Source organism: Mobula hypostoma, chromosome 3, assembly GCF_963921235.1.
Source record: "Mobula hypostoma chromosome 3, sMobHyp1.1, whole genome shotgun sequence".
NCBI classification, from domain to species: Eukaryota; Metazoa; Chordata; class Chondrichthyes; order Myliobatiformes; family Myliobatidae; genus Mobula; species Mobula hypostoma.
The window spans coordinates 134,178,447-134,204,309 of NC_086099.1; the positions used below are offsets into that span (position 1 = coordinate 134,178,447).

Consider the following 25,863-nt stretch of genomic DNA (forward strand, 5'->3'; position numbering starts at 1 on the left):
CCCAAAATATTCTCCAACCGATTGGCCATTATCTTTGACAGAATCTTAGCGTCGACATTCAGTACTGAAATAGGTCTATATGAAGCATAGTCAGTGGGATCTTTATCTTTTTTAAGAATTAAAGAAATAGAAGCCTCAAAAAGTAGAGGGCAAGTCACAAATTACATTTTTAAATGAAATACGGAACAGATTAGAATATTGTTAGTACTACTACTACAGTACAGTAAAACTGTATTAATTCCTAATGGTCATCGATGGAGGAATTCCTCCGTATGCTGCGTATTCTTTTGATGGGCTGTAAATGAACAACCAATGCAGACACCTAGTGCAGATAATGCACTGCCTTAATACAAAGCTTTCAATTATTGCATCCTCCAAATCTTTATTTTCAATGTAACGTTGAAGATGATTGTCGATACCTTCAAATTTTTCATAGTTCCTAACTTGTTGAAGTAGTGAAATTGTTACCGTTTTCACTCCCAGTCTATTCCGGCATCTTTAAACCTGAATGCTAGAAATCACAGTGAGCAAAAAACAGTTCTGAATTGTCTTGCTGTTTATTTCTCATCAACTATCTGGCAAAAATCACTGCTTTTTAAACACAAGCACACACAACTGATGCTATTTAAAAACTGTTCACTCTAAGCATGGTGTTGTGTCTAATGGCCACATAAGTGCACACAACTGATGCCAGTTCGAAAATGTTTGGCAATAATCTTCTGTCCCAAATAAACAAAGGGAATCCTGGCTATTTTCTTGATTAGTTTTCGTTTGTTGTGAGATGTCCCAAATAAGCAGTTGGCCTGATTAACCATGGATTAACTGGAATCCACTGTATATGCGGTTTCTGTCTTCATTCCTGCAGTTTGATTTCCTTAATGTCCAAAAGCAGCATTAAATGTGCTTTTAAAGGAATATCTACAAACATCAGTACAAAAATATCCAGAATCTGTCAGTAAAAATGACAAATAATGTTTCAGATGCAAGATCTTAGAACTGCAAATTAAAACTAGCAAATTGATCACTTGGTGTTTTTAAAATTTAAAATAATTAATCTCCATTCTATATTTAAAATGCAGCACATGAAACTATTTGGATATTTTCTACCTCCTTGCCATGCTTCAGTGTTTATAAATGGAATTCATCACAACCATAATGTAAATCTAAACTTTTTATTTAGAATGGCTATTTGGTGTATCAGGGTAAAAAAAAAGTTGATACCAGCCCTTGAGGGCAACAGTACTGTTCCAAACAAATGTATTAGTATTGCATGTCTACATTCTTGGTCTTCTAGCTCACCATTGTGGGCATGTGAGATTTTAATTTCAAAAAGGATACTTAAATTCTTGTGTGTTCAAAATAGCTTCTGCATCAATATGTCCTTGAATCAATAAACAGAGCATTAGGATGGGTGTCAGATTAGGTTAATTAATAAAATGCCATCACTAGACAACAATGTAATATTTGAAAACAAGGAGTTGTGGAAATAGATATGAATAAATAGCTTTATCATGATGTTGACAATTCACAGTAAACTGAAAAAGTTTGTAAATAAAATAACAGGAAAACATAAGTGTGTGTGGAGCTACCCCTGAGAATCACTTGCCAGTGGAACCGGTAATGGAAGACTTGAGTTTTTTATTTGTGTGTTTCATTTTAGGTTGCCCTCAGAAATAACATTAATCCAGGAGACTAGGAGAGAGAAAAAAATAAATATGGCAATACTACTGCAGATACTGTCAATGAAAAGAAACTGGCCAGAGATATCAAGAAAAAGTAGGGCTTTATTAAAAAATTGATCAGGACTACTGTCAACTAGAGTAGGTTTGTAAGTGAAAAACCAGGAATAGTGAACATGCTGCACAGTGACGTTGTCTTTACTTAACAGCATATTAAAATCTATTTGTAGCTAATATAAGAACACAGGCACTCAAAACCAACAGGAGCAAATTGATAGTCATGAACAAAGTAGCACTAGTACTGACACTTCCCTAAAACTACCTGAAGAAGTTGGGAGCATTGCATGTTCATTATAATTCTTCATAATTATATTGTTTCAGAACGGTTTACTCATGAGTTCAGGTAGCATTAAGAGATGCAATCAGAAAAGCTGAGTGTTTTCTTCTACTTTTTTGTATATATACTACCAGCATACATGGTATCTTGCTTTCCATTTTTGGGTGATTGCCGCAGAATAAAGGCTATAAATGGATTGACTAAACAGGTTGAAAATTTTTTAGCTTATTGAAAAGCCAGCGTGGATTGTAAAGGACAGGTCATGCCTGATGAAGATTATTTAATTTTTCTGGCAAAGACAGCAGGCAATAGAATCTGTTTTTTACAAAATTTTTCGACTAATAAACAGATTGATGTAAGAGCACTCTACTGGTTCCATTTTATTTGCCTAAAACCCAGGGAATTGATTTCCAGTGGTTTTATCTTCCTTCATTGGTGCTATTGGTTCAAATGTATACACAGTTATGAAGATTAGGGAATCTTTGGAAATCAGCGAAGTGTAACTGAACTAAAGAGGAAAAAGATACAATGTGAGAGTTAACTAAGAAATAATATGAAAATATTGCAGGAGATTTTACGGAAAAAGAAAGAGTATACCTAGATGTTAGAGGATGACACTAGAAACTCAACCATGTCAGATTTTAAATTATTTTGGATTTGTATTTATGGTGGAAGGGAACTAACAATATCTCAATAACAGATAATCAAGGAGCTGTAGTGAAGCAGCAATTTCTTTCACAGGAGAAAGAATAACACTGGACAATAACTTCTTTCAGAAGTGTTTCTTCCTCAGAATTTTTTTTTGTTTATGATAGACTGCCTGAAGAGGAACACAAATGTAATTTCAGACTATTTGTATCAGGTTGGAATTTGGAGAAACAAGAAATTAACTTATTGAATAGAATGTGTTTAATTGCATGACGGTGCTGGCACTTTACAATAATTTAAGCTAAAAATGTTTTGTTGATGACACTTGTTGCTTAAGTGTCCTCCAATAGTTAGCCAGCATCGATGGATTCCAGTTGCCCTGATACTGTTTCTCCAAACCTTTCACCATGCTCGTTAGTGACACCACAAAGATTTGCAGGAAAGAAGTCCAAATGGAAATGCAAGAAATTAACCTTTAGTGAGATATTGCACTTCATGGTTTTGCATGCCTGAGGCAGGTTGTCAGCCAGCTACATGTAGTTTCCTACTATGTAGTTGCCAAGAAAATTTTCAACAACATCCCTGAATGCCTTCCATGTGACTTTTTCTTTCTGGTCCCATGAGAAGTTCTTCAAATTGCCTGTTATTCATGACATGTTTGATCTGTGGACCAATGAAAATGCCTTTGTTAATCTTGCTATTAGTTATTCTGATTTGAATTATGAATTGAAATAACAAATATAGGTGGTTTTAAAAAATAGTGAGGGATGGGGAAATTTCATAGTGATTTTCATGATCCGCAACTCAAAATCCGTAAGATACACCTAAAAGTATTTAGGAAGCAAAATCTTTGCTGTCTAGCGCAATTAATAAACTATGGGAACTAGAGTCCAACAAATCCTCTGGAATTTATGGACACAAAAAGGGCTCTTTGAGGCAGTGGCTGCAATGATAATGGATGTATGAATTCAGAAATATTCACTAACTTCCAGAGGAAGATTTGTAGATTTCTGGTGAGATTGCACGGAGTATTGCATACAATTTTGGTCTATTTGATTGGGTGGGTGTTGTTGGGATTCTGGGAGGTATTAACAGCTTGCTGCTGAGTAGGGGACACAGTGAGCCAATACCGACTTATAATGGAGATAAGGAGGAATACTTTACAGCGGTGGCACTCTTGAATTCTAATTCCAAGAGCTATGGAACGGTCATTAAAAATATTCAAAGTAGATGTCAAAACAAGGTGTGAGGCTATGTTTCATAAGCTCTTTATGCTGCTCAGTTGTAGCAGTCTTGCCACATCCTCGTTCTCCCAATCTGAAACATCTACTGGTTAAGTGCCATCCAGTCTACTTACCGAGAGAGTTCTCTGTGATCCTGACTGCAGTTTACACACCGGCTAAAGCAGGTGTTAATCAAGCACTCGATGTATTGAGTGCCGCAATTAGTAAATAAGAAACAACCTATCCCGATGCCTTTCACACTACTGCCAGGCACTTCAGTCAGGTTTGTTTGAAGAAATCTCTCCCCAGTTATCAGTATTTCACCTGCAGCACCAGGAGTTCCAACACACTCGACCATCGTACACATGATGGGAAGGTCTACTATTTCATCCCAGCACCGTATTTCAGGCAATCCAATCATCTGGCTGTCGTCGTCCTCCTGGGATACTGGTACAGGCTAAAGAGCAAACCACTGGAGGTAAGAACAACAGAGAGGTGATTACAGGCGGCTATGGGATTACTTCAAGTCAGCGGACTGGGCCATGATCAAGGATTTTCAGAGGATCTGAATTAATATGCCATGCTTGTCACAGACTTTATAAAGAGTGTATCCCTACAAATTTTTTCAGAGTCTTCCCCAACCAGAAGCCCTGAATGAATCAAGAGGTCTGCAATCTACTGAGAGCTAGATTAGTGGTGTTCAGGTCTGATGATCAAAGAAAATACAGAAGATCCAGCTACAATCTCCAAAAAGTTATATCACATGCAAAGTGGCAATTCCAGACCAAACTTGAATCACGGATGGATGCTCAACAGCTGTGGCAGGGCTTGAATGCTATCACTTCCTACAAAGTAAGATCAAGCGACATATGTGACAACAAGGTTTTGCTCCCAGCTGAGCTCAATGCCTTAATGTTCGCTTTGGCCAACAGAACATGGAAGCACCTTCACAAACTCCCACAGCCCCCAGCAACCTTGTGATTTCTATCTCGGGAGCTGACATGAACACCTTTCAGGAAGGTGAACCCACGGAAAGCATCTGGCCCAGGTGATGTACCTGACTGAGTACTGAAGATTTATGCTCATCAACTGACTGGAGTGTTTACTGATATCTTTAACCTTTCAGTTCAGCAAGTGAGATGCCCACCTGCTTAAGCAGGCTCCAATTATACCAGTGCCCAAGAAGAACGTGGTAATTTACCTCAGTGACTATCATCCAGTAGCACTTAGGTCCACTGAGGAAGTCTTTTGAGAGGCTAGTGGTGCAACAGATTGACTCCTTTTTGAGGAATGACTTGGATCTGCTCCAATTTGCCTATCATCACAACAGCAGATGGTATTTCATTGCCTATTCACTCAGCCCGAGAACATCAGGATAATAATGCATACATCAGGATGCTCTTCATTGACTACAGCTCTGCATTGAAACAATATCATTCCCTCAAAACTAATCAATAAACCACAAGACCTAGGCTCCATACCTCCTTGTGCAACTGGATCCTTGATTTTGTCACTTGCAGATTCCAAAGTGTTCGAATTAGGAAGAACATCTCTTCCACAATCACAATCAGCACAATTGCACCACAAGGCTGTGTGCTTCGCCCCCTGCTCTATTCATTGCGTACTTTTTACTGTGAGGCTAAGTGTTGCTCCATGACCATATTTTAAGTTTGCTGACGATACCACTGTTGTTGGCCAAATTAAAAGGTGGTGATGAATCAGCATATAGGAAAATCTGGCTGAATGGTGCACAATTTGTCTTGTCCACATTGGTAGTTTATCTTAGTGTATAGTTTTTCATTGATTTCTTTGAATTAACTATGAATGCCACAAGAATGAATCTCGGGGTAGTATATGGTGACACGCATGCACTTTGATAACAAATTCGCTTTCATGTTTAAATTTTAGATGTTTGAACTGCAAGGAAATATGTACGAAGAAGAAGCAGGAAAGTGATTATGAGATGAAAATTTGGTTGTTCAGGAACGTTATTGGTGGAGCAAGATTAATAGGCAAATTGGTTTACTACTCCTGTTTCTTATTTATAGTGTTCCCATTATATTGTGAATTACAATCCTTCTAGAGTTTCAGGCATTGAATTCAAAGCACAGTACCCCTGCCTTTCATGATTGTTGATTTGTAAGCAAGGTTCTTCATGTGCTTTATTGTAGTCCTAAATGCTAACAAGTTATAGCTATTGCTGTATGAATTTCATTTATATTACTGATGCCACTACTCAATTTTGGAGGTTGAACAAATAAACTTGAACATATAAATTTATTTTTTTCATAGACTTGAAATTCATATAATTCTAAATGCTATTTATACTCTTTGCTGTAATCTGCATTGTGATAATTTTTAATGACAAATTTAATTGAAAAATAAGGTTTTATTCAAAAATATAATAATATAAATTTTATTACATGTATTGCCATAACTGAGACATTTAAAAATATTTTCCATATGCCTAACTCCAATCTTCAGTGCTCTAAATAATCCGATGTAATTTTTTTTTTGTGGGCAACTACCAAAAGGGTTAAGTGTTTGTGATGTCCAAAAGGCAGTTTGATCTGTATGTTTGCAAAGCATAGGAAGAGTCGTATAAAACTTGGTTAGGTCACTTTTACAGCATTGTGTGCAGTTCTGGTTGCTGTATTATTGAAAGGATGTGGTACCCTTGGAGAAGGTGCAGAAGAGGTTCACAAATACTTTGCCTGGATTAGAGAGTATCTGCAATAAGAAATTGAACAAACTTGGATTGTTTTTCTTGAGTGTCAGATGCTCGGGGATGACCTGATAGAAGTAAATTATGAGAGGTACAGATTGAGTGGATCCTCTGTCACCTTCCCAAGATGAAAATGTCAAATACTGGAGGGCATATATTTAAAATGATAGGGGGAAATTTTAAAGGAGATCTACATGGTACATTTTTTCTCACACAGAGAAATGTGCTGCCGGGGTGGTGATGGAAGCTGATATAATAGGCAATGGTTCAGATGCACTTAAACGTACATGTGAACGAGCAGGGATCGGATTGATATAGCCTATGCAAGATCAGATGAGATTCACTTAACGTAACATCCCAGCCAGCGAAGTCACTGTGGGTCAACGGGCCTGTTCCTGTGATGTATCGTATTACATTCTCTTATATGGTTTTCCCATAGTATAGATGGACAAAAAAGTCATTTTTTTATTCTACTTCCTATCTTTGTAAGATAGCTTCTAAAAATTACATCTTTGCTTATAATATCTGTTGGATGTGATAGTTTTCCCATTCATAACTATTTTCTGCTTTGAAGTATGGCTGAATCTGGAGTCTTGAAATGTAAATTGTGCAGCAGGTTTTCGGCTGCTAATTGTTAATTTTTGATCTGCAGGATGTAGATACACTCAAGCTTGCTGCAAACTTCGGAAAACTTTGCACAATTCCCCTTGACAGTATTCTTATGAATAATGTTGCATTACAATTTTTCATGGGTAAGTATTTTAAAATACTTGCATTTACCAATCACCTAGGGAAATGAAGACCAAAGGTCGGTTAATTTATGCTATGATTTTAAAATAATTACTGTTTCTAGTTTTAAGAAAAATATTTATTTCACTAAAAATGTATGGTTCATAAATTGCATCTTTTTAAATTTGCATGCACAACTTGTGCATCAGGATGCACAATTCTTACTTCTGTATAACTTGAATTTAGATGATTGGTGGTTTACTTGAGAGTTAGTTAACATAGTTTTTGTCAGTCTCCTTAATTATTTCCCTTGGTGAGGAAACGTATTAGAACTCAAGCTACTTTGCTTAGTAATGAAAAAAGGCACTTTTCCAAACTTTGCAAGTATATCCCAAGAAGTCTGTAGATTTGTCCTAATAACTTGGAGAAGTGCAAGTGCAACAACTCATACTTGTCTGCATTAAATTCCATCTGCCACTTTTCAGCCCATTTTTCCTGTAGGTCCAAATCCTTCTGCAAGCTTAGATAGGTTTCCTCACTGTCCACTGTGCCCCCAATCTTGGTGTCATCTACAAATTTGATGACCCAGTTTACCACATTATGATCCAAATCATTCATGTAGATGACAAACAACAACAAATGACTTGCACCAATCACTGCGGCACACTACTAGTCACAGGCCTCCAGTCAGTCAAGCAACCATTTACTGGCTTCTCCTGTTAAATCCAGTTTACTACTTCATCCTGAATTCTCAGCAACTTAACCTTCTGGACCAACTTCCCATGTGGGTCTTTGTCATAGGCCTTGCTGAAGTCCGTTTAGGCAATGTCCACTGCCATGTCTTCATCAACTTTCGTTGTAACACTCCACGAATAACTCAAGATTGGTTAGACGTGACCTACCATGTTAACTATTGCTAATCAGGCTCAGTCTATCCTTAAATATCCTGTCCTTTAGAATACCTTCCAATAATTTACCTACTACTGATGTCAGGCTTACCGGCATGTAATTTCCCGGCTTGTTCTTAGAGCCTTTCTTGAACAACAGAACAGCATTAGCTATCTTCCTGTCCTCCGGCACCTCACCTAAGGATAAGAGTATTTTTAAGTACCTCTACCAGGGCCCTTGGATTTTCTACAGTAACCTCCCAAAAGATCTGAAGGGATTACTTGTCAGACCCTGGAGACTTATCCATCTTAACTTGCCTCAAGATAGCAAGCACCTCTTCTGTAATACAGTTATGGTCCATGACCTCATTACTCTTTTGCTTCATTTCTATAGACTTTGTATCTATTTCCTGAATGGATACAGATGGAAAAATCAACTTAAGATCTTACCCCTGTCTTTCAGCTCACACGTTCTTCAAGTGGAACAATTTTGTCCTTTGCTATCCTTTTGCTTTCAGTAGATCTCTAGAAATCCTTGGGATTCTCCTTTCCCTGAACTGTTAGAGCAACTACATGATTTTTTTAGCCCTCCTGATTTCCCTCTTAAGTGTTGTCTTGCATTTCCTATATTCCTCAAGTACCTCACTTTTTCCTTGTTGCCTGTACCTGCCATGCACTTCTTTCTTCTTCCTGACCAGAGCTTCACTATGCCTTGAAAATCAAGGTTCCATAAACCTATTATTCTTGCCTTTTATTATGACAGGAACGTACTGACTCTACTGTTAAAATTTCACTTTTGAAGGTGTTCCATTTATCAAGTGCACCTTTGCCAGTAAACATTCTATCCCGATCCACACATGTCAGATCTTTTCTGATGCCATCAAAATTGGAATTTCCCCAGTTTAGAATCTCATCCTGAGGATATGTTCTATCCTTCTCCATAATTATATTGAAATTAATGGAATTGTCATCACTAAATCCAAAGTGTTCTGCTACACACACTTCTGTCACCTGCCCTGTTTCATTCCCTCATACAATATTCGGTATTGGTCTCTCTAGTTGGAACCACTATAAGGAAACTCAACTGAACACATTTGACAAACTCTATTCCATCCATTCTTTTTACAGAAGTCCCGGTCAATATGTGGAAAGTTAAAATCACCTACCATCACAACCTTATTTTTCTTGCAACAATGCTGTAAATGAAACAATAATGTTGGTCTGCTGTCTCTCTCATATTTGCTCTTTTAAATCCCACTGACTATTGTGTGGCCTCTAATCCCATTAATATGGTTCCCTCGTTCACTACATAGCCTCAGTGGACAAGACCTACAGTTTGTTCTGTCTGAGCAATGCCATGTCATTTTCTTTGACAAGTAATGCCACCCTTCCCCCTTTAGTACTTCCCCCTCTATTATGCCTAAAACAGTAGATCCCCAGAGCATTGAGCCGCCAGTCCTGCCCCTCCTGCAACCAAGTATCACAAATGGCGACAATATCATAAATCCATGTGCTGATCCATGTTCTAACTTCCTCTGCCTTGCCTACAATTCCCCTTGCATTGAAATACACACAACTCGGAAAATTAGTCCACCATGCTCCACCTTTCAGTTCCTGTCTGCCTATAGGTTTTACATTTACTTTCCCCACAACTGTTCCACTTGGTGGCATGACACTCTGGTTACCCATCCCTCTCCGATTCTAGTTTAAACATCCAGAGTAGCAAGGATATTTGTCTCCCTGCAGATCAGGTGCTCGCCCATTTTACCTGTCCCACCTTCCCTGGAAGTGAGTCGAATAATTCAAAAATCTAGCTTCCTATTTCTAGCCTCATTAGCACGCGGTATGGATAGCAATCCTGGGGTCCCCACCCTAGAGGTTTTGTCCTTAACTTAACATTTTACGCCTTGAATTCAATTTGTAGGACCTTGTCACACTTCCTGCCTATGTCATTGTTACCGACATGGGCCGTGACCTCTGATCACCCTCTCACTTTAGAATGCTGTGAACTCAATCCGAGATGTCTCTGACCCTGCATCTGGGGGCCAACGTACCATTCAGAACCTTGTTCCTGTCCACAGAACCTCCTGTCTGTTCCCCTAATCAGTGAATTCCCTATAACTACTGCTGTCCTCTTCTTTTGCCATTCCCTTCTGAGCCACAGTGGTGGACACAGTGCCAGAGGCATAGGTCGACCCTCCCAACACTATCCAAAGCAGTATATTTGTTCTTGAGGGAAACAGCCACAGATTACTCTGCATGATATGCTTATTCCCTTTCTCTCTTCTGACAGTCATCAAGCTACCTCCCTCCTGCACGTTAAATGTGACTACCTCCCTGTAGGTCTTATCCTTAATCTCAATCCAGCTCCAGTGCCCTAACATGTTCTTTGAGAAGCTGCATATGTAGTTATCAGGGATGCCTGCAAGAGGAGCACTCCATAGTCCTGACTGTCATTCCCACTGCTCTAACTGTGCATGAAGAAAGAGAAACTTGATAGGAACCTCATCCTAGCCTCAGCCTCTCCTCAACAAAGTCTTTCAAGCCAAAGACTCAGTTCTGCACTCTAGCCCTGATTCACTCACACAATAGCCAATCCACTTAAATGTAACTTCTTTTAATTGTCTAATAACCCAAATGATATCAAGCGTGACACAAAATTCTGACAGGCTTCGTTCGCTATTCAATACTGGAGCTTAAACTCCTCAAACAACCGTCCATGATGTCAAGTGCAGCAGAAAGACCCGCTCACTTCTTAAAACTGGCGCTTAAACTCCAGTTTATGTGACCTCGAGTGCCAACGAAGGTGCAGACACATTATTACTTGGTAATAAGCTTTCAAGTATCATACACAAAGTGAATTCTTAAAATTTTCAGAATGGCCTTGGAACAATTAGTTTGTTTTTCACTCTGTATTTGGCAGATCTAGTAATTTTTTTTGATTTTATCTTTGAAAGTTCTCATAAAATTTCTGAGAAATTATATGCAGTGATTATACACTGATTTAAGCTGTTACAGGTTGTCAGAGGTACTTTTTGTTTGGGTTCCAGATTATATGCAGCAAACAGGAGGTCAGGCGCATCTTTTCTTCTGGCTCACAGTGGAAGGATACAGAGTCACTGCACAACAGCAGCTGGTTTTGCAAAGTGAACATAAAGATGGTGAAAGACAGAGTAAGCAAACCAAAGGATTGCTGCGTGCCGCAGCTGTTGGTGTGTATGATCAGTATTTGTCAGAAAAGGTAAATACGCTATTCTTTTTAACTTGAAATGTAGTGCAATCATGTGTAGTATTTGCGGAATTTTCTTTTATACTGTTTAAAGGCTTTTTAAATGTTTATGCATTTATTTTGATTTTTATCAACCAGGATTTTCAAAATTGCGTAAAATTTGTAGTGTGACAGCAATCAACTTAACATCCTTTGAAATATTAAATAAGTATACATAAATCAATAATATACTGTTAATTTTACCAATTTTACATTGCATTCATTTGCAGGTTGCAGGGAGAATTAGCCCAGTAAAAGTCTACTGTTAATGATCAGGAAATTATTTTTATACTAATCCTACCCAATCCTATTTTATGAATCCCACACTCCAATTCCTTCATCATCTCGTTCATCCCCAGATTCTACCATTCCAAACTAGGGCAACTTGGAGGATCAAACTAACCAACCAAAACCTGTGCGTTTGGGATGTGCAAGTAAACCAGACCACTCAGCTAAGAACCCCATTGTCACAGAGATGTATTTAAAATCCACACAAAATAAAGAAAATAAGAATACAATATTGATCTCAGGCAATCTGCTCTTTTTAAAAATCAAAATCAAGCTATTCAATCAATAGTGGAATTCTTGGCCAAAAATATTTAAAATGTTTGATTTTATCAATGAATCCCAATTTTTAATAAATAAGAATTTTTTCACCAATTTTTGACTGAGTTGCAATAGTCAATTACTGATACTTGATGTGTGACTGTGAATTTACTAGTAACACTATACCCTGATAAATCAGGAAGTTATGATAGACATCCTTCTAATTAACCTTGAACATAATCTCTCTAATATTATATGTTGTGCATGAAAAAAAATTTCATACTACTTCAATTGTTAAACTTAAAAAAAGAGGGAAAAGCTAGTTTTCGAAAACCTGAAATAGAAGCAGTGTTGGAAACGCTCAGCAGTTCAACATTTGGAAAAAATGTGACTTTAAGTTATGATCTTTTGAATGAAATGTCAAGCCAGATTTCATAAGATCGTAGTGCACAATCAAAAAGATAATTAATTTTCTACTCAAAGCCTCGCCAGTATTTATCATCCATATAACACCAATAAATGAAAAACAAAAGCAGTTGATTATTGATTTCATTGTTATTCGCAGAACTGAACAGTTTGTTTTGTTGAAAAATTGATAAAGACAGCATATCAGTGTTAAATGTTTTATGTTGTTCTCTGAGTACTAAATTAGAAAATTGAATGCTGTGGATATGAAGCACAAGGTGAAAGGGTATTAAAGATTTCACCTCTTTCTGCTAGCTGTGAGTGACTTTCTTCCCCCATCATCCCCACCTACACCACACAAGTTTGATCATGCCTGACAATATTAAACTTAGGTTTATTATCTTGGCTCTGATAAAATGTATATTTTGGTATTGTCAAGTTAAATCTTAACTCCAGATGAGTGTGCTTTTTGAGTCACTCTCTTTCCACCATCTATCAGTCAGGTTATTATTTTTTAGAATGAAAGGAAAAATCTTAATATTTCAAGGTAACTATCCACAACATAAATTGAAATGTAGCATCTCTATCCATTTAGTAAGATTTGTCAGTGATCATGGTAAGTATGTTAACAATAGTTCCTTGTCTTTTTTAAATAAAGGGGAAATCTACTGTTCTGAGTTACACATAAAAGTAGGTAGTTAGTCCACATAAATATCTGATAACATCAAAGTACGCAAATAACAACCTAAACTAAACAGTGATTTAATATACATCCAGTGGAGTTTTCATTTATCATCAAAATCTGTTTTTCCTTTTGCCAGGCATCGCCAAGAGTCCATGTTGATGATAACCTGGTTGCTAAATTGGCAGAAAAGTTGAATTATGAGGATCCTACACCAGAAATATTTGATGATGTTCAAAGAAAAGTATGTTCAATAAAAGAATAATACATTTTCAGCAAAAAGGTCCAGGAGTTTGATAGAGTAGAAAATTAAGAGGATGTGGGAACATAAATATTTTTTAAACCTCCCACAATTAGTGAAGGCAAATGTGGAAAATTATAGTCAGAAACTAGAGTTGTTTTGGGAAACAAAGAAGTAACAGTACAATTGGTTCAATTTTTTTTTTGATGAAAGAGGGCAGAAATAAATTCCCCAAAATAGTAAGGAACAAAAATTCAAATGCAAAGGAGGAATAAAAGGAAATTATTTTATTTTATTTTTTAAAACGTGCTGGAGAAATGAATGTCACTGAAAGCTGATTAGTCCTCAGGCCCTGACCATTGCATCCCTGATTACTAAAAAGATACCATGGAAATAGTGAACATTGGTAGATTACCACCTCTCAAAATTCTGTGGATCAGTCCTACTGATTGGACAGTGCCAAATATAATTCCATTATTTCTCTCATTAATTTATTGTCGTTATCTTTGTTTTGGTATTCACCAGTAGGAGGGATCTTGTCAAATGTATGGTCAGCCAAGAACAGGTTAATGCGCTGGAACGTGTCAAGGTTAAGAAAGGGGATGAGTCGGAACTTTTGCAAAATATTAGGATAGATAAGTCTCTGGGACCAGAAGGAATATACCCAGGTTAGTACAGGGAGCAAGGGAAGTTATTGCCGCTTCATTGGTGATGATCTTTGCGTCCTCATTTAGCCATAGGAATAGTACGAGAAGATTGGGCAATGGCAAATGTTATTTTTCTGTTTCAGAAAGGTAATAGGGATAATCCTGGGAATTATATACCAGTGAGTGTTACGTTAGTGTTGGGCCACTTATTGGAGAGCATTTCTAAATCACGATTTACAAATATTTGACCATTAGACTAGAGATATAGGAGCAGAATTAGGCCATTTGGCCCATCAAATCTGCTCCACTCTTTCATTATGATTGATCCACTCAGCCCCATTCTCCTGCCTTTTCCCCTTATCCCTTCATGCCCTGACCAATCAAGAATCTATCAAACTTTGCCTTAAGTATGCAAAACGACTTGGCCTTCAGAGCTGCATGTGACAAAGAATTCCACAGATTCACCACCAGCTAAAGAAATTCCTCCCCATCTCTGTTCTAAAAGGACAGCTCTCTGTTGTGAGGCTGTGCTGTCTGGTCTTTGACTCTACCGTGACAGGAAACATTCTCCACATCCACTCTATCAAGGCCTTTCACTATTCTATAGGTTTCAATGAGGTCATCACTCATTCATCTGAATTCAAGTGAATACAGGCACAGAACCATGAAACACTGTTCATATGACAAGCCATTCAATCCTGGAATCATTTTTGTGAACCTCCTTTGAACCCTCTCCAGTTTCAGCACATCCTTTCAAGATAAGGGGCCAAAACTGCTCACAATGTTCCAAGTGAGGCCTCACCAGTACTTTATAAAGCCTAAACATTACATCCTTGCTTTTATATTCTGGTCCCCTTGAAATAGAACATAGAATAGTACAGCACAGTACAGGCCCTTCGGCCCACAATGTTGTGCTGACCCTCAAACCCCGCCTCTCATATAACCCCCCCCCCCACCTTAAATTCCTTCATATACCTGTCTAGTAGTTTCTTAAACTTCACTATTGTATCTGCCTCCACCACTGACTCCGGCAGTACATTCCACGCACCAACCACTCTCTGAGTAAATAAAACCTTCCTCTAATATCCCCCTTGAACTTCCCACCCCTTACCTTAAAGCCATGTCCTCTTGTATTGAGCAGTGGTGCCCTGGGGAAGAGGCGCCGGCTATCCACTCTTATCCGCTGGCTATCTTTTCCTCTTATTACTAATCCTCTAACTTCCTACTAATCTTTGCTCTATTATATGCCCTTTCTTTACCTTGTATGTTGGCTTCTCTTGTTAGCCACAGTTGTGTCATCTTACCTTTAGAGTACTTCTTTCTCTTTGGGGATGTACATATCTTGCACCTTCTGAATTACTTCCAGAAATTCTAGCCATTGCTGCTCTGTTGTCATCCCTGCGTTCTTTTTCAATCAATTCTGGTCAATTCCTCTCTCATGCCTCTGAGTTCCCTTTACTTCACTGTAATACTCATACTTCTGACTTCCTCTTTCTCATACTTCAGGGTAAAGTTGATCATATTATGATCATTTTCCCCTAAGGATTTTTTTTTTACCTTAAGCTCTTTAATCAGTCCTGGTTCATTTCACAATCCAGAATAGCTGATCTCCTAGTGCAGGGGTCCCCAACCGTTTTTGCGCCGCGGACATGTTTAATATTGACAATACTCTTGCGGACCGGCTGACGGGTGGTGGGGGATGGTGGTGTTCAAGTTCAACAGTGCGTGACAGGGAATGAGGAAAAGTGCAGCTGACTCATATCGTTTCATATCGCCAAATCATATTGTTTCCTTGTGACCTGGTAGCACATGCTTTGTGGCCCGGTGGTTGGGGACCATTGCCCTAGTGGGCTCAATCACGATCTTCGCTAAAAAGCCATCTCATGGGCCCTCTGGAAATCCCACCTTCTGGAACCCAGCCTGATTTTTCCAATCTACCTGCATATTGAAATCCACCCCCCCCCACCCCCCGTGACTATTGTAACATTGCCCTTTTGGCATACTCTTTCTATCTCTCATTTTAATTTGTAGACCATATCCGTACTACTGTTTGGAGGTCTGTATATAACTCCCATCAGGGTCCTTTTATCCTTGCAGTTCCTTTGATCTATCCACGATGATTCAACACCTTCCAGCCTAATGTCACCTGTGTCTAATGATTTGATTTCATTTTTTACCAACAGAGCAACATCGCCCGCTCTGTCCTCCTGCTTTGAGAATACAGAGTATATTTACCAGGAGGCTGCCTGGATTAGAGAGCTCGTCTTATGAGAAAAGGTTGATTGAATTAGGTTTTTTTTTCCTTAGAGTGAAGGAACATCAGAGGCAACCTGATAGTGGTATGTAAGATGATAATAGACAGATAGGGTTGACAGCCAGTGCCCTTTTTTCCATGGTGGCAGTGGCTAATGAGAGGACATTTTTGAGGTGATTTGAGGAAAGTATAGGGGGAATGTCAGAGGTAGATTGTTTACATAAGAGTAATAAGTATGGAATGCACTGTCACTGGAGTGGTCAAGGCAGATACATTAGTCATGTTCAAGAGGCTCTTAGATAGGCATATAGATTCAAGAGGCCCATGTGGGAAGGAAGTGTTAGATTGATCTTGGTGAAAAAGGCAGCACAACATTGTGGACTAAAGGGTCTGTACTGTTATGTTCTACTTAATTAAGAGGAAGAAAGAAAGTGGGGAATTACGGACTGGTTACTGTAACACCAGTGGTAGGTAAAATGCTGTAGTCTTAAAGAGTGTATTTACAGAACCCTAAAACGTTATCAATGGGGTTGACCAAAGTACACATGGAAATTATGTCCGACTAGACCTAGCAGAATTTGTTTGAGTCCATGACTGACAGAATAGATGAGGGGAAATCAAAGGATATTTTGTATTTGGTTTTTAACAAGGGCTTTAGTAAAGTTCATTAAGAAGTTGATATGCAAATTTGGTTATTATATTGGCATGAACTAAAAACTGGTTAACAGGTGGGAGCTAAAATAAGGACTTTCCTATGGTGGCAGGCAGTGACCAGTGGAGCACCTTTAGGGATCGGTGCTTGAATCCCCAGCTAATTACAATATATATCAAAGACAAGAGATAAATATTAGCTTATTTGTCACACGTACATCGAAACATACAGTGAAATGCATTGTTTGCTTGAATGACCAATGCAGAGGAGGATGTGCTGGGAGCAGCTCACAAGTGTCACTATGCTTCCGACGCCAACATATCATGCCCACAATTTACTAACCATAACTCGTACATCTTTTGGAACCTAGAAGAAAACTTGGGCCTTTGAAGGAGACCTACACAGTCATGGGGGGTGGGGGGGGGAGTGTGCGAAGTCCTTGCAGCCAGTGGTCGGAATTGAACCGTTAACTACTGTGCCATACGTATCCAATCAATGATTGGATATGGTAACCAAGTGGTATATATGTTATCTGGTTGTGAATGTGAGTTAAAACTGATGCAAGGAAATTCAAAGTATTTTGGGGAAGCTGAGTGCACAAGCAGATGGCAGGTGCAGTATATATCAAGTTAACTGCTGGTGATATAAACAGAAGGACATTATTTAAATAGTAATGTTGATTACTAATCTTTGTACTAATTGTTGAAGATAGACAAGCAGGTGCAGCAAGAGTTTAAAAAGAGAGATATTATGTTGGCCTTCATTGCAGGAGACTTTGAGTACAGGAAAGGGAATGACATGCTATAGCCATCCAGGACCTTAGTGTAACCAAACCTGGAGCATCGTGTGGAATTCATTTTGTCCAAGAAACTATTTAGTTGCCATTTAGCAAGCATGTTAAAAGACTGATTTCTGAGATGGCAGAAAGAAAGGGGGAAACAATTGGACTAACTAAGTTTGTATACACAATTGTTCAAAAGAATTAGAGGATTTCTCATTGAAACATACAAAATTCTGACACGGCTGCAAATACAGGATATGGGAAAGATGTTTCTTATAGTTTTGAGGGAGGTGTTTTGTTTAGAATGACAGATCTAACTCGGGATATAATTTAAGATATTTATCTCAAAGATGTGGAATTTCTCCACTCGGAATGGTAAATCTGCAGAATTCTCTATCACACAAGGTAGTGAAGGCCATTTTGATGACTATACTTAAGTGGGTACATTGATATCGAGATAGGAGACATTAAGGAGAATAAGGAGAGAATGGGAATATAATATTGATGTATTGAACTGTAAAGCAGTCCATTCGTATACCTATTTTCCATGTTTCTGCAGAGAACAATGAGTGAGAGATATTGGTACCTGCTGGCTGCTGGTAAATTTCTTGTTAGTGATGTGAATGAGTTTGGAACTTGGCATAGTGAGGTATCGTGGGTCAAAATGGCTTAATCCACAGCAGTGCCATCTTGTGACTTTTTTTTTACAGAATTTGACTATAATGCCTGAGAAAACTGATCTATTTTATTTACATTTTGTTAAGGTCTATGACATGATGCTGAAGGATGAGCAATTCTACCCCTCTTTCAGGCAAAATGCTCTTTATGTACGGATGTTGGCTGAATTGGACATGTTGAAAGATCCTAGTATCAGAGGATCAGATGATGGAGATTTGGGTATGAATAATGTGTTTGTGTACACAAAGTTTAAAGCTAGAGCAACCATTATTACATAACCGTATCACCTTACTGAAAACTTTTAGCATTATATTCATAAGAAATTAGCTTTACATGAGATTCTGAATGAAAGCTCCATTTTATTAGGCTATTCCTTTATGTTCTGTCTGGTAATGGTTCTTTTAAATATTGTAATTCCCTGTCATATTCTGAGAGTTATTGATCACTACTTGCATATAGACATCTGTCTTGGTGATCTAAACTATATCATTTTGATGTTCATAACTGCTGCATTATCACTAAGTAATGCCCATCTCTTATAAAAATCATGTTAATGTGAAGTGGAAGCTCAAAGGTGGGTTTACATTAGCTTTATTGTCGAAAACAATTCACTGGTACAGGTCGACCTTCTAATATCTAGCACCATTGGGACCTGAGGAGTGCCGGATTAGTGACAATGCCGAATTACAGAAGGATCACATTAAACAACAGCCTCATCATACCTTTAAAATATCAAAGGATTCAAAGGTTCATTTAATGTCAGAGAAATGTATGCAATATATATCCTGAAATGCTTTTTCATCACAACCATCTATGAAAACAGAGAAGTTCCCCAAAAAATGAATGACAGTTAAATGTTAGAACCCCCCACCGCGCGTAAGCGGCAGGGAGCAACAATCCCTCCCTCCCCACTGGCAAAAAATAAAGTGCACCCACTATCAGCACTCAAGCATGAGCTAAACGATAGCAAAGACACAGACTTGCAGTTACCCCAAAGACTACATTGTTCACCCAATAGTTTGACATGCTGCAGGCTCTCTCTCTCCTAATAAGGTAGAAAGAGGTGACTCGTGTAAATCAGTACAAGTTAGATAATAATGAAACAAAAATATTAAGTGAGTAGCAAGTGAAATTTTAATAAAGTAATATACTGTACAGGCACAGATAAAATAAAGGGTACAGGTAAAATGTACAGGAGTCAACTTATATAGAACAGTTGAGCACTTCCACTTCTAAAGTGAGACGTTTAATATACCTTCAGGCAAAGCTACATGTTTGCAAGTGTGGGGCTGTCAGAAGCAGAAGTCAGAGAAAGGAGGTCTTCTAGACACCACATTTCATGCAACCGCCAGACGTCCGGGGATTCGGTGCTGGCTCTTCCCTCTTCACTGGCAGTTACTGAGAGAATCCTCGTTAGTTTCTTTTCCTCTGCTTAGTAATATGTTTAAATTCAGCGGGTCACCACGTTTGATCTGAGGTCGTAGGCAGAAGAGAACGGAGCGCCGGCCGGGCGACGCCGGAGGGCAGTGCGTGACTGCCGGCAGGCGGGTGAGAATGCGGACTGACCTAGCACGCGCCAGCTCCCCCGCTGCTGGCGGGTGAGACGGGCATGTGCCGGGCGGCCATGCCTCACGCAAATGATATTAATAAATGCAGGAAAACAAGCAGGAATCGCCTCTCTGCGCTTACAAGAGCACGCCAACACGTGAACAGATCTAGTGCAACCGAACAAATGCACGGCATATTGGTATGGTGTCCCGGAAAATTTGAAATTACAGTTGCGAGGAAAGTTTGAAATCAGTGTGGATTATCAAAGGAACCGGATTACAGGTAGTCGGATTAGTGAAGGTCGACCTGTACAATTTTTCTGTGTTATTGAGCAAGAAGTATCGAGCAATTCAGTGGTTTGGTGTCATCTGTAGAGAGAGAAAAATAGCTAATATCTCAGGTCATCAAACTTTGTCAAAATAGGAGAGAATGTAGAGTTGTAACTCAGTTAACTAAATTATGAAAAGAGAGGAGAGCAAGGAACCAAAGGTAAGGTCTTTATAAGGCAGGAATAATAAAAAGGCAGAATGAAGGGGAATGGAAATGACAGGTAAAGAGGTAAAAGATAGATGAAGAAGAGGTTTAAATGGCAACAAAAAATATTGTTCACATGTCCCATCCAAACAGGAAGCAGCTGTGAATTGTGTTGTAAAATCATTATATTCAGTCTTGACTTCAGAGGTTTATGAAGTTCCTAGTGTATAGTTCAGGAATTGTTTATTTGAATTTTACTAAGTTGTATGTAGTTAAATAAAAAGACCATCTTTCAATAGTTCCTTTGTAATAAATGTATTCTGTATTAATCTCTTTCCTGCCGCTGTATCACAGCTTCTTACTACTTCACCTCCCCCACCTATGTTGCATATTATATTAAGCCTCTTATATTTCTAATCTTAACACAATTCTGTTGGAAGATCATTCTTTAAATATGCTTCCCTACTTTACAATAGCCATGTCCACTGTCATTATTTAACTGAAGCTCTAATCTGCATTTTATTGTTGCCTTATCATTCAAGTTGATCACTTCTGTTATAACCCTCAGATCTGGACAGCCTTCTTAAGTTGTAGTGTTAAGAAATGAGCACAGCACTGCAGTATAAAGTTATAGTTTAGTCCTACCTTTCTTGAATTCCACCTATTAATAAAGTCGGTCATCCCTTGTCTCACCTTTCTGAAGAAACCATTCGAAGGTTTGTGAATACATTATAACATACTTGTGTCTGTTTTCCTATTTAAAAATATATTGTTTAGGCTCGACTTCAGCACTCCCCTCTCCTTCTCAAACCTTACTCCTTCTGCATGCACTGCCCTCCACTCTTTCTGCACCAATCCCAACCTTACCATCAAACCCACAGACAAAAGGGGGTGCTATTGTAGCACACTGACCTCTACTTGCTGAGGCCAGACGGCAACTCTCAGAAACCTCTTCATACCTACCCCTTTAACAGGACCCCACTCCAGACCATCAGAAAACTGTCTCCAACACCAGTACCAACCTCATCAACTCTGGAGAACTCCCATCCTCTGCCAACAAGCTCATAGTTCCCTTACCTTGCTCTGCTCACTTCTACCTCCTACCCAAGATCCACAAACCTGAATGTTCGGGTAGATCCATTGTCTCCACCTGCCCCTGCCCCAATGAACTTGTGACCTTATACCTCGACTCCATTCTATCTCCCTTGTTTCATTTCTTTCCTACCTTCATCAACAGCTCTTCTTGTGCTCTCTATCTCCTCACTAACTTGAAATTCCCTGCCCTAACTGCCTCATTTTCATCATGGATGTCCAGTCCCTATACACTTAGGCCTTAAGGCTCTCTTCTCTCTTAGTAAAAGAAGCAACCAGTTCCTCGCCACCACCCTCTTTTGTATGGGAGTATTGGTCCCCACCCTCAAGAATTTTTCCTTCAGCTCTTCCCACTTTCTTCAGTCTAACCATGGGCACCCGCATGAACCCCAGCTATGCCTGCTTTTTCATTGGCTATGTAGAGCAGTCCGTGTTCCAAGCCTTCCCCGGTAATGTCCCCCAACTCTTACAGTGCTACAATGACAACAGCTTTTGTGCTATTTATGCACCCATGCTGAGCTCATCAATTTCATCAACTTTGCCTCTAGCTTCTATCATACTCTTAAATTCATTTGGTCCATTTCTGATAACTCCCTCCCTTTCTCAATCTCCCTGTCTCTATCTCTAAAGACAAGCTGTCGACTGGCATCTTTTATAAACCTACTGATTCCCACAGTTATCCTGACAATACCCCTTCCCACCCTGCCTCCTGTACAAATGCTATTCCCTTTTCCCAGTTCCTTTGTCTCTGCCGCATCTGTTCCCAGGATGCATATTTTCTTTCCAGGACATCAGAGCTGTCCTCTTCCTTCAAAGAACAGGGTTTCCCAACATTTCTGTTGCCCTCACCCACATCTCCTCCATTTCCCAAACATCTGTGATCAACCAATTTTCCTGCTTCCTTAACAGTGATAAAGTTCCTCATGACCTTACCTACTACCCCATGAGCTTCTGCATCCAACACATCATTCACCACAACTTTCACCATCTCCAAAGGGATCCTACCACCTAACTTATCTATCTCTTCCCACGGTCTGCTTTCTGTAGGGATATCTCCCCCCCTCCCCCCTTGTCCAACTGTCCCTTCCCACTAACTTCCCTCTCAACGCTTATTTCTGCAAGCGGCTAAAGTGCTACACCTGCCCATCCAGTTCCTTGCTTCCCTCCATTTAGGACCCAAACAGCCCTTCCAGAGGAGGCAACACTTCACTTGTGAATCTGTTGGGGTTGTCTACTGTGTACGGGACTCCCGATACAGCCTCCTCTACAGTGGCAAGACCAGCTGTAAAGTAGCAGACCGCTTCATTGAGCACCTCTACTCCATCCACCAAAAGTGGAACTTTCTAATGTCCAAACAACTAATTCTGATTCACATTCCCGTTCTGACGTGCCGGTCTATGGCCTCTTCTTGTGTCAATGAAGCCACCCTCTAGGTGGAGGAGCAACATCTTATATTTTATCTTGGTAGCCTCCAACCTGATGGCATGAATATTGATTTCTCCTTTCAGTTTAAAAAAAAAGTCCTCCCCATCCCCTTTTCTATTCTCCACACAGTGGCTCATTACTCTTCTTACCTGCCTATTACCTCCTTGGATCCGCTCCTCCTTCCCTTTCTCCTAAGTTTATCTAAGGAAGCGTGGCTTTCAACTCCGAATACCAACTATCTTGCTGGCAAATGTACAGTCTCTGGTAAATAAAATCGAAGATCTCAGGGCTAAATTGCTGTACCAGAGGGACATTAAAAGCTGTTGCATTTTTGTTTCGCAGAATCTTGACTATCCCCACCATTCCGGATGTAGCAATACAGTATGACAGTTTCACAATACCCCGCCAAGATAGGACTGCTGAGTCTTTCAAATGCAGAGGAGGTGCAGTATGCTTCATGATCAACTCCTTGTGGTATACAAATACTACGGTGCTATCTCAGTCCTGCTGACCCAACCTTGAACATCTCGCAATCAAGTGTCCATTTTATCTGCCGCAGGAGATTTCAGCAATCACCTTGATAAGTGGTGTACATCCCCATCTCAGGCCAGAGAAAACAGATACTTGGTGAACTGAGCAACGTAATCAACTGGCATGAAGCAGTGCATTCTGATAACTTCCCTGTGATTTTGAGGGATTTTAACCAGGCTAGCTTGAAAAAGTCTCGAAATAATTATTACCAACCAATCACTTTTAGTACCAGAGGAACCAACATACTGGATCACTGTTATACCACCATCAAAAGTGCTTATTCTGCTATCTCACACCCACTCTTTGGAAAGTCTGTTCACTTGGCTGTACTCTACTCCCTGAGACTGAAGACTGCAGTACCAGTAGTGTGGACCAAGAAGGTGTGGATAAGGGAGGTACAAGAGCACCTACAAGACTGCTTTGAATTGGTAAACTGGACTGTATTCAGGGATTCATCTTCGAGCCTGAATGAGTATGCCACACTGTCACTGACTTCATTAAAACCTGTGTGGATGAGTGTGCCTAGAAGAACAAACAGTACATAGCCAAATCAAAAGCTGTGGATGAACCTGGAGGTTCATAGTCTGCTAGATCTGTGGCATTCAAGTCTAGCAACCCAGATCTGTACAAGAAAACCAGGTACAACATGTGGAGGGCTACCTCAAGAGCAAAGGGAACAATTCTGAACACTGTTGGAGGCAGATTGGATGCATGTCAACTCTGGCAGGGTTTGCAGGCCATTACTTTCTACAAAGCGAAATCTAATATGAATGGCAATGATGTTTCACTCACAGATGAGCTCAACATCTTTTAAGCACCCTTTGAAAGGGAGAATAATACCAGCTATGAGCATCCCTGCAGCACCTGGCGACTTAGTGAGCTCTGTCCCTGAGCCAATGTCAAGCTGTCTTTCAAGAGTATGAACCTTCGCAAGGTGACATGCCCTGATAGAGTACCTGGTAGGGCTCTGAAAACCTGTGCCAACCAACTGGTGGAGGTGTTCAAGGATATTTTCAATCCCTCATTACTATAGTCAGAAGTCCTCACCTGCTTCAAAAGGGCATCAATTATACCAGTGTCCAAGAAGAGCAGGGTGAACTGCCTTAACGACTATCGTCCAGTAGCACTCACATCTACAGTGATCAATTACTTTGAGAGGTTGGTTACGGAAAGAATTAACTCCTGTCTCAGCAAGAACCTGCACCCACTGCAATTTGCCTATCACTACAATAGATCTACAGCAGATGCGATGTCATTGGCTCTTCATGCAGCCTTGGACTGCCTGGACAATATAACTACCTATGTCAGGATGCTGTTTATTTACTAGAGCTGAACATTTAACACAATCATTCCTACAGTTCTCATCAAAAAGCTCCAGAACCTGGGCCCCTGTAGCTCCCTCTGCAAATGGAAAAAAAGTTTTCTTGCTGGAAGACCACAATGTGCATACTACTACTACTACTACTATTATGTCAACTCAGGCCTAGGGGGCCGGCGTCAGGCACAATGATGGACTCTCCACTTCTCCCTCTCCCTCATCAGTGTGTTCAGTTCATCTACATTAGCCGCGCCACTGTCTTCTAGGAGCGTGTTGACCATAGTCTTGGAGGATGCCCAGGGTTCATCCTCCCGTGCTTGGGCTCCCATATGATGAGTAGGCTGGCAGGTAGCTCGGGGTGGCGTAGACAGTGCCCCACGAGTTGCAGTCTTCTCGCCTCGATTTTAGTGGTGAGCATCGGTAGGTTGTTATAGAGCTCGACGTTTGTCATGTACTGTTGCCAACTCACGTCAAGAGCCATCCGGAGCATTCGTGTATAGCAACCATCTAGAGACTTTCGCATTGTCTTGGTGAGTGTCCACGTCTCGCATCCATACGTGAGAATGGACTCTATGACTGCTATGAAAATCCTCTTTTGAAGCCCTCTGGTCAGGCTCGACTTCCAGATTCCCTTCATGTCATTCATAGCCATCCACGCCAGCGCCTTCCGTATCTTTATGTCCTTCTCTGAACTCGTCAATCTTGACCCAAGGTACTTGTAGTCAAAGACTTTCTTAATGGTATCATTCTCTACGGACTTGAGAGTCCCTTCGTCACAGTTAAACACCACGTACTCTGTCTTTTTAGTGTTTAGGTGAAGTCCAACTTTATTGCACTCAATTTCCATTTTTGTCAGTAGCTGCTGTGCTTCCTCCATCTGAGGACTATGTCATCTGCAAAATCGAGATCGGTGAGTGCAACTGGTCTGACCCTTTTGGTTCGCCATGGTTTTATGGTAAAAACCAAGCTTGTTATGATCTCTGGTAGCTTGACGCAGACTGTAATCAAGGATGATTATAAAGATGTAGGGTGCCAGAGTGTCTCCTAGCAGCACACCAGCTAGGAGCTCGAACAGTGCTGTTTCTCCGTATGG

The 25,863-nt window shown here is 39.8% G+C and overlaps 1 protein-coding gene across 5 annotated transcripts in view; it reads left to right on the forward strand.

Annotated features, from left to right (window-relative positions):
• snx13 (sorting nexin 13) overlaps nucleotides 1-25,863 on the forward strand; it is a 207,771-nt gene that overhangs the window by 134,176 nt on the left and 47,732 nt on the right. For all 5 annotated transcript variants that reach the window (XM_063043762.1, XM_063043758.1, XM_063043761.1 and 2 more), the window contains 4 exons: nucleotides 7,265-7,364; nucleotides 11,279-11,469; nucleotides 13,269-13,373; nucleotides 18,469-18,601. In XM_063043762.1, the coding sequence (XP_062899832.1) occupies nucleotides 7,265-7,364; nucleotides 11,279-11,469; nucleotides 13,269-13,373; nucleotides 18,469-18,601 (529 nt within the window). The remainder of the gene's footprint in view (nucleotides 1-7,264; nucleotides 7,365-11,278; nucleotides 11,470-13,268; nucleotides 13,374-18,468; nucleotides 18,602-25,863) is intronic.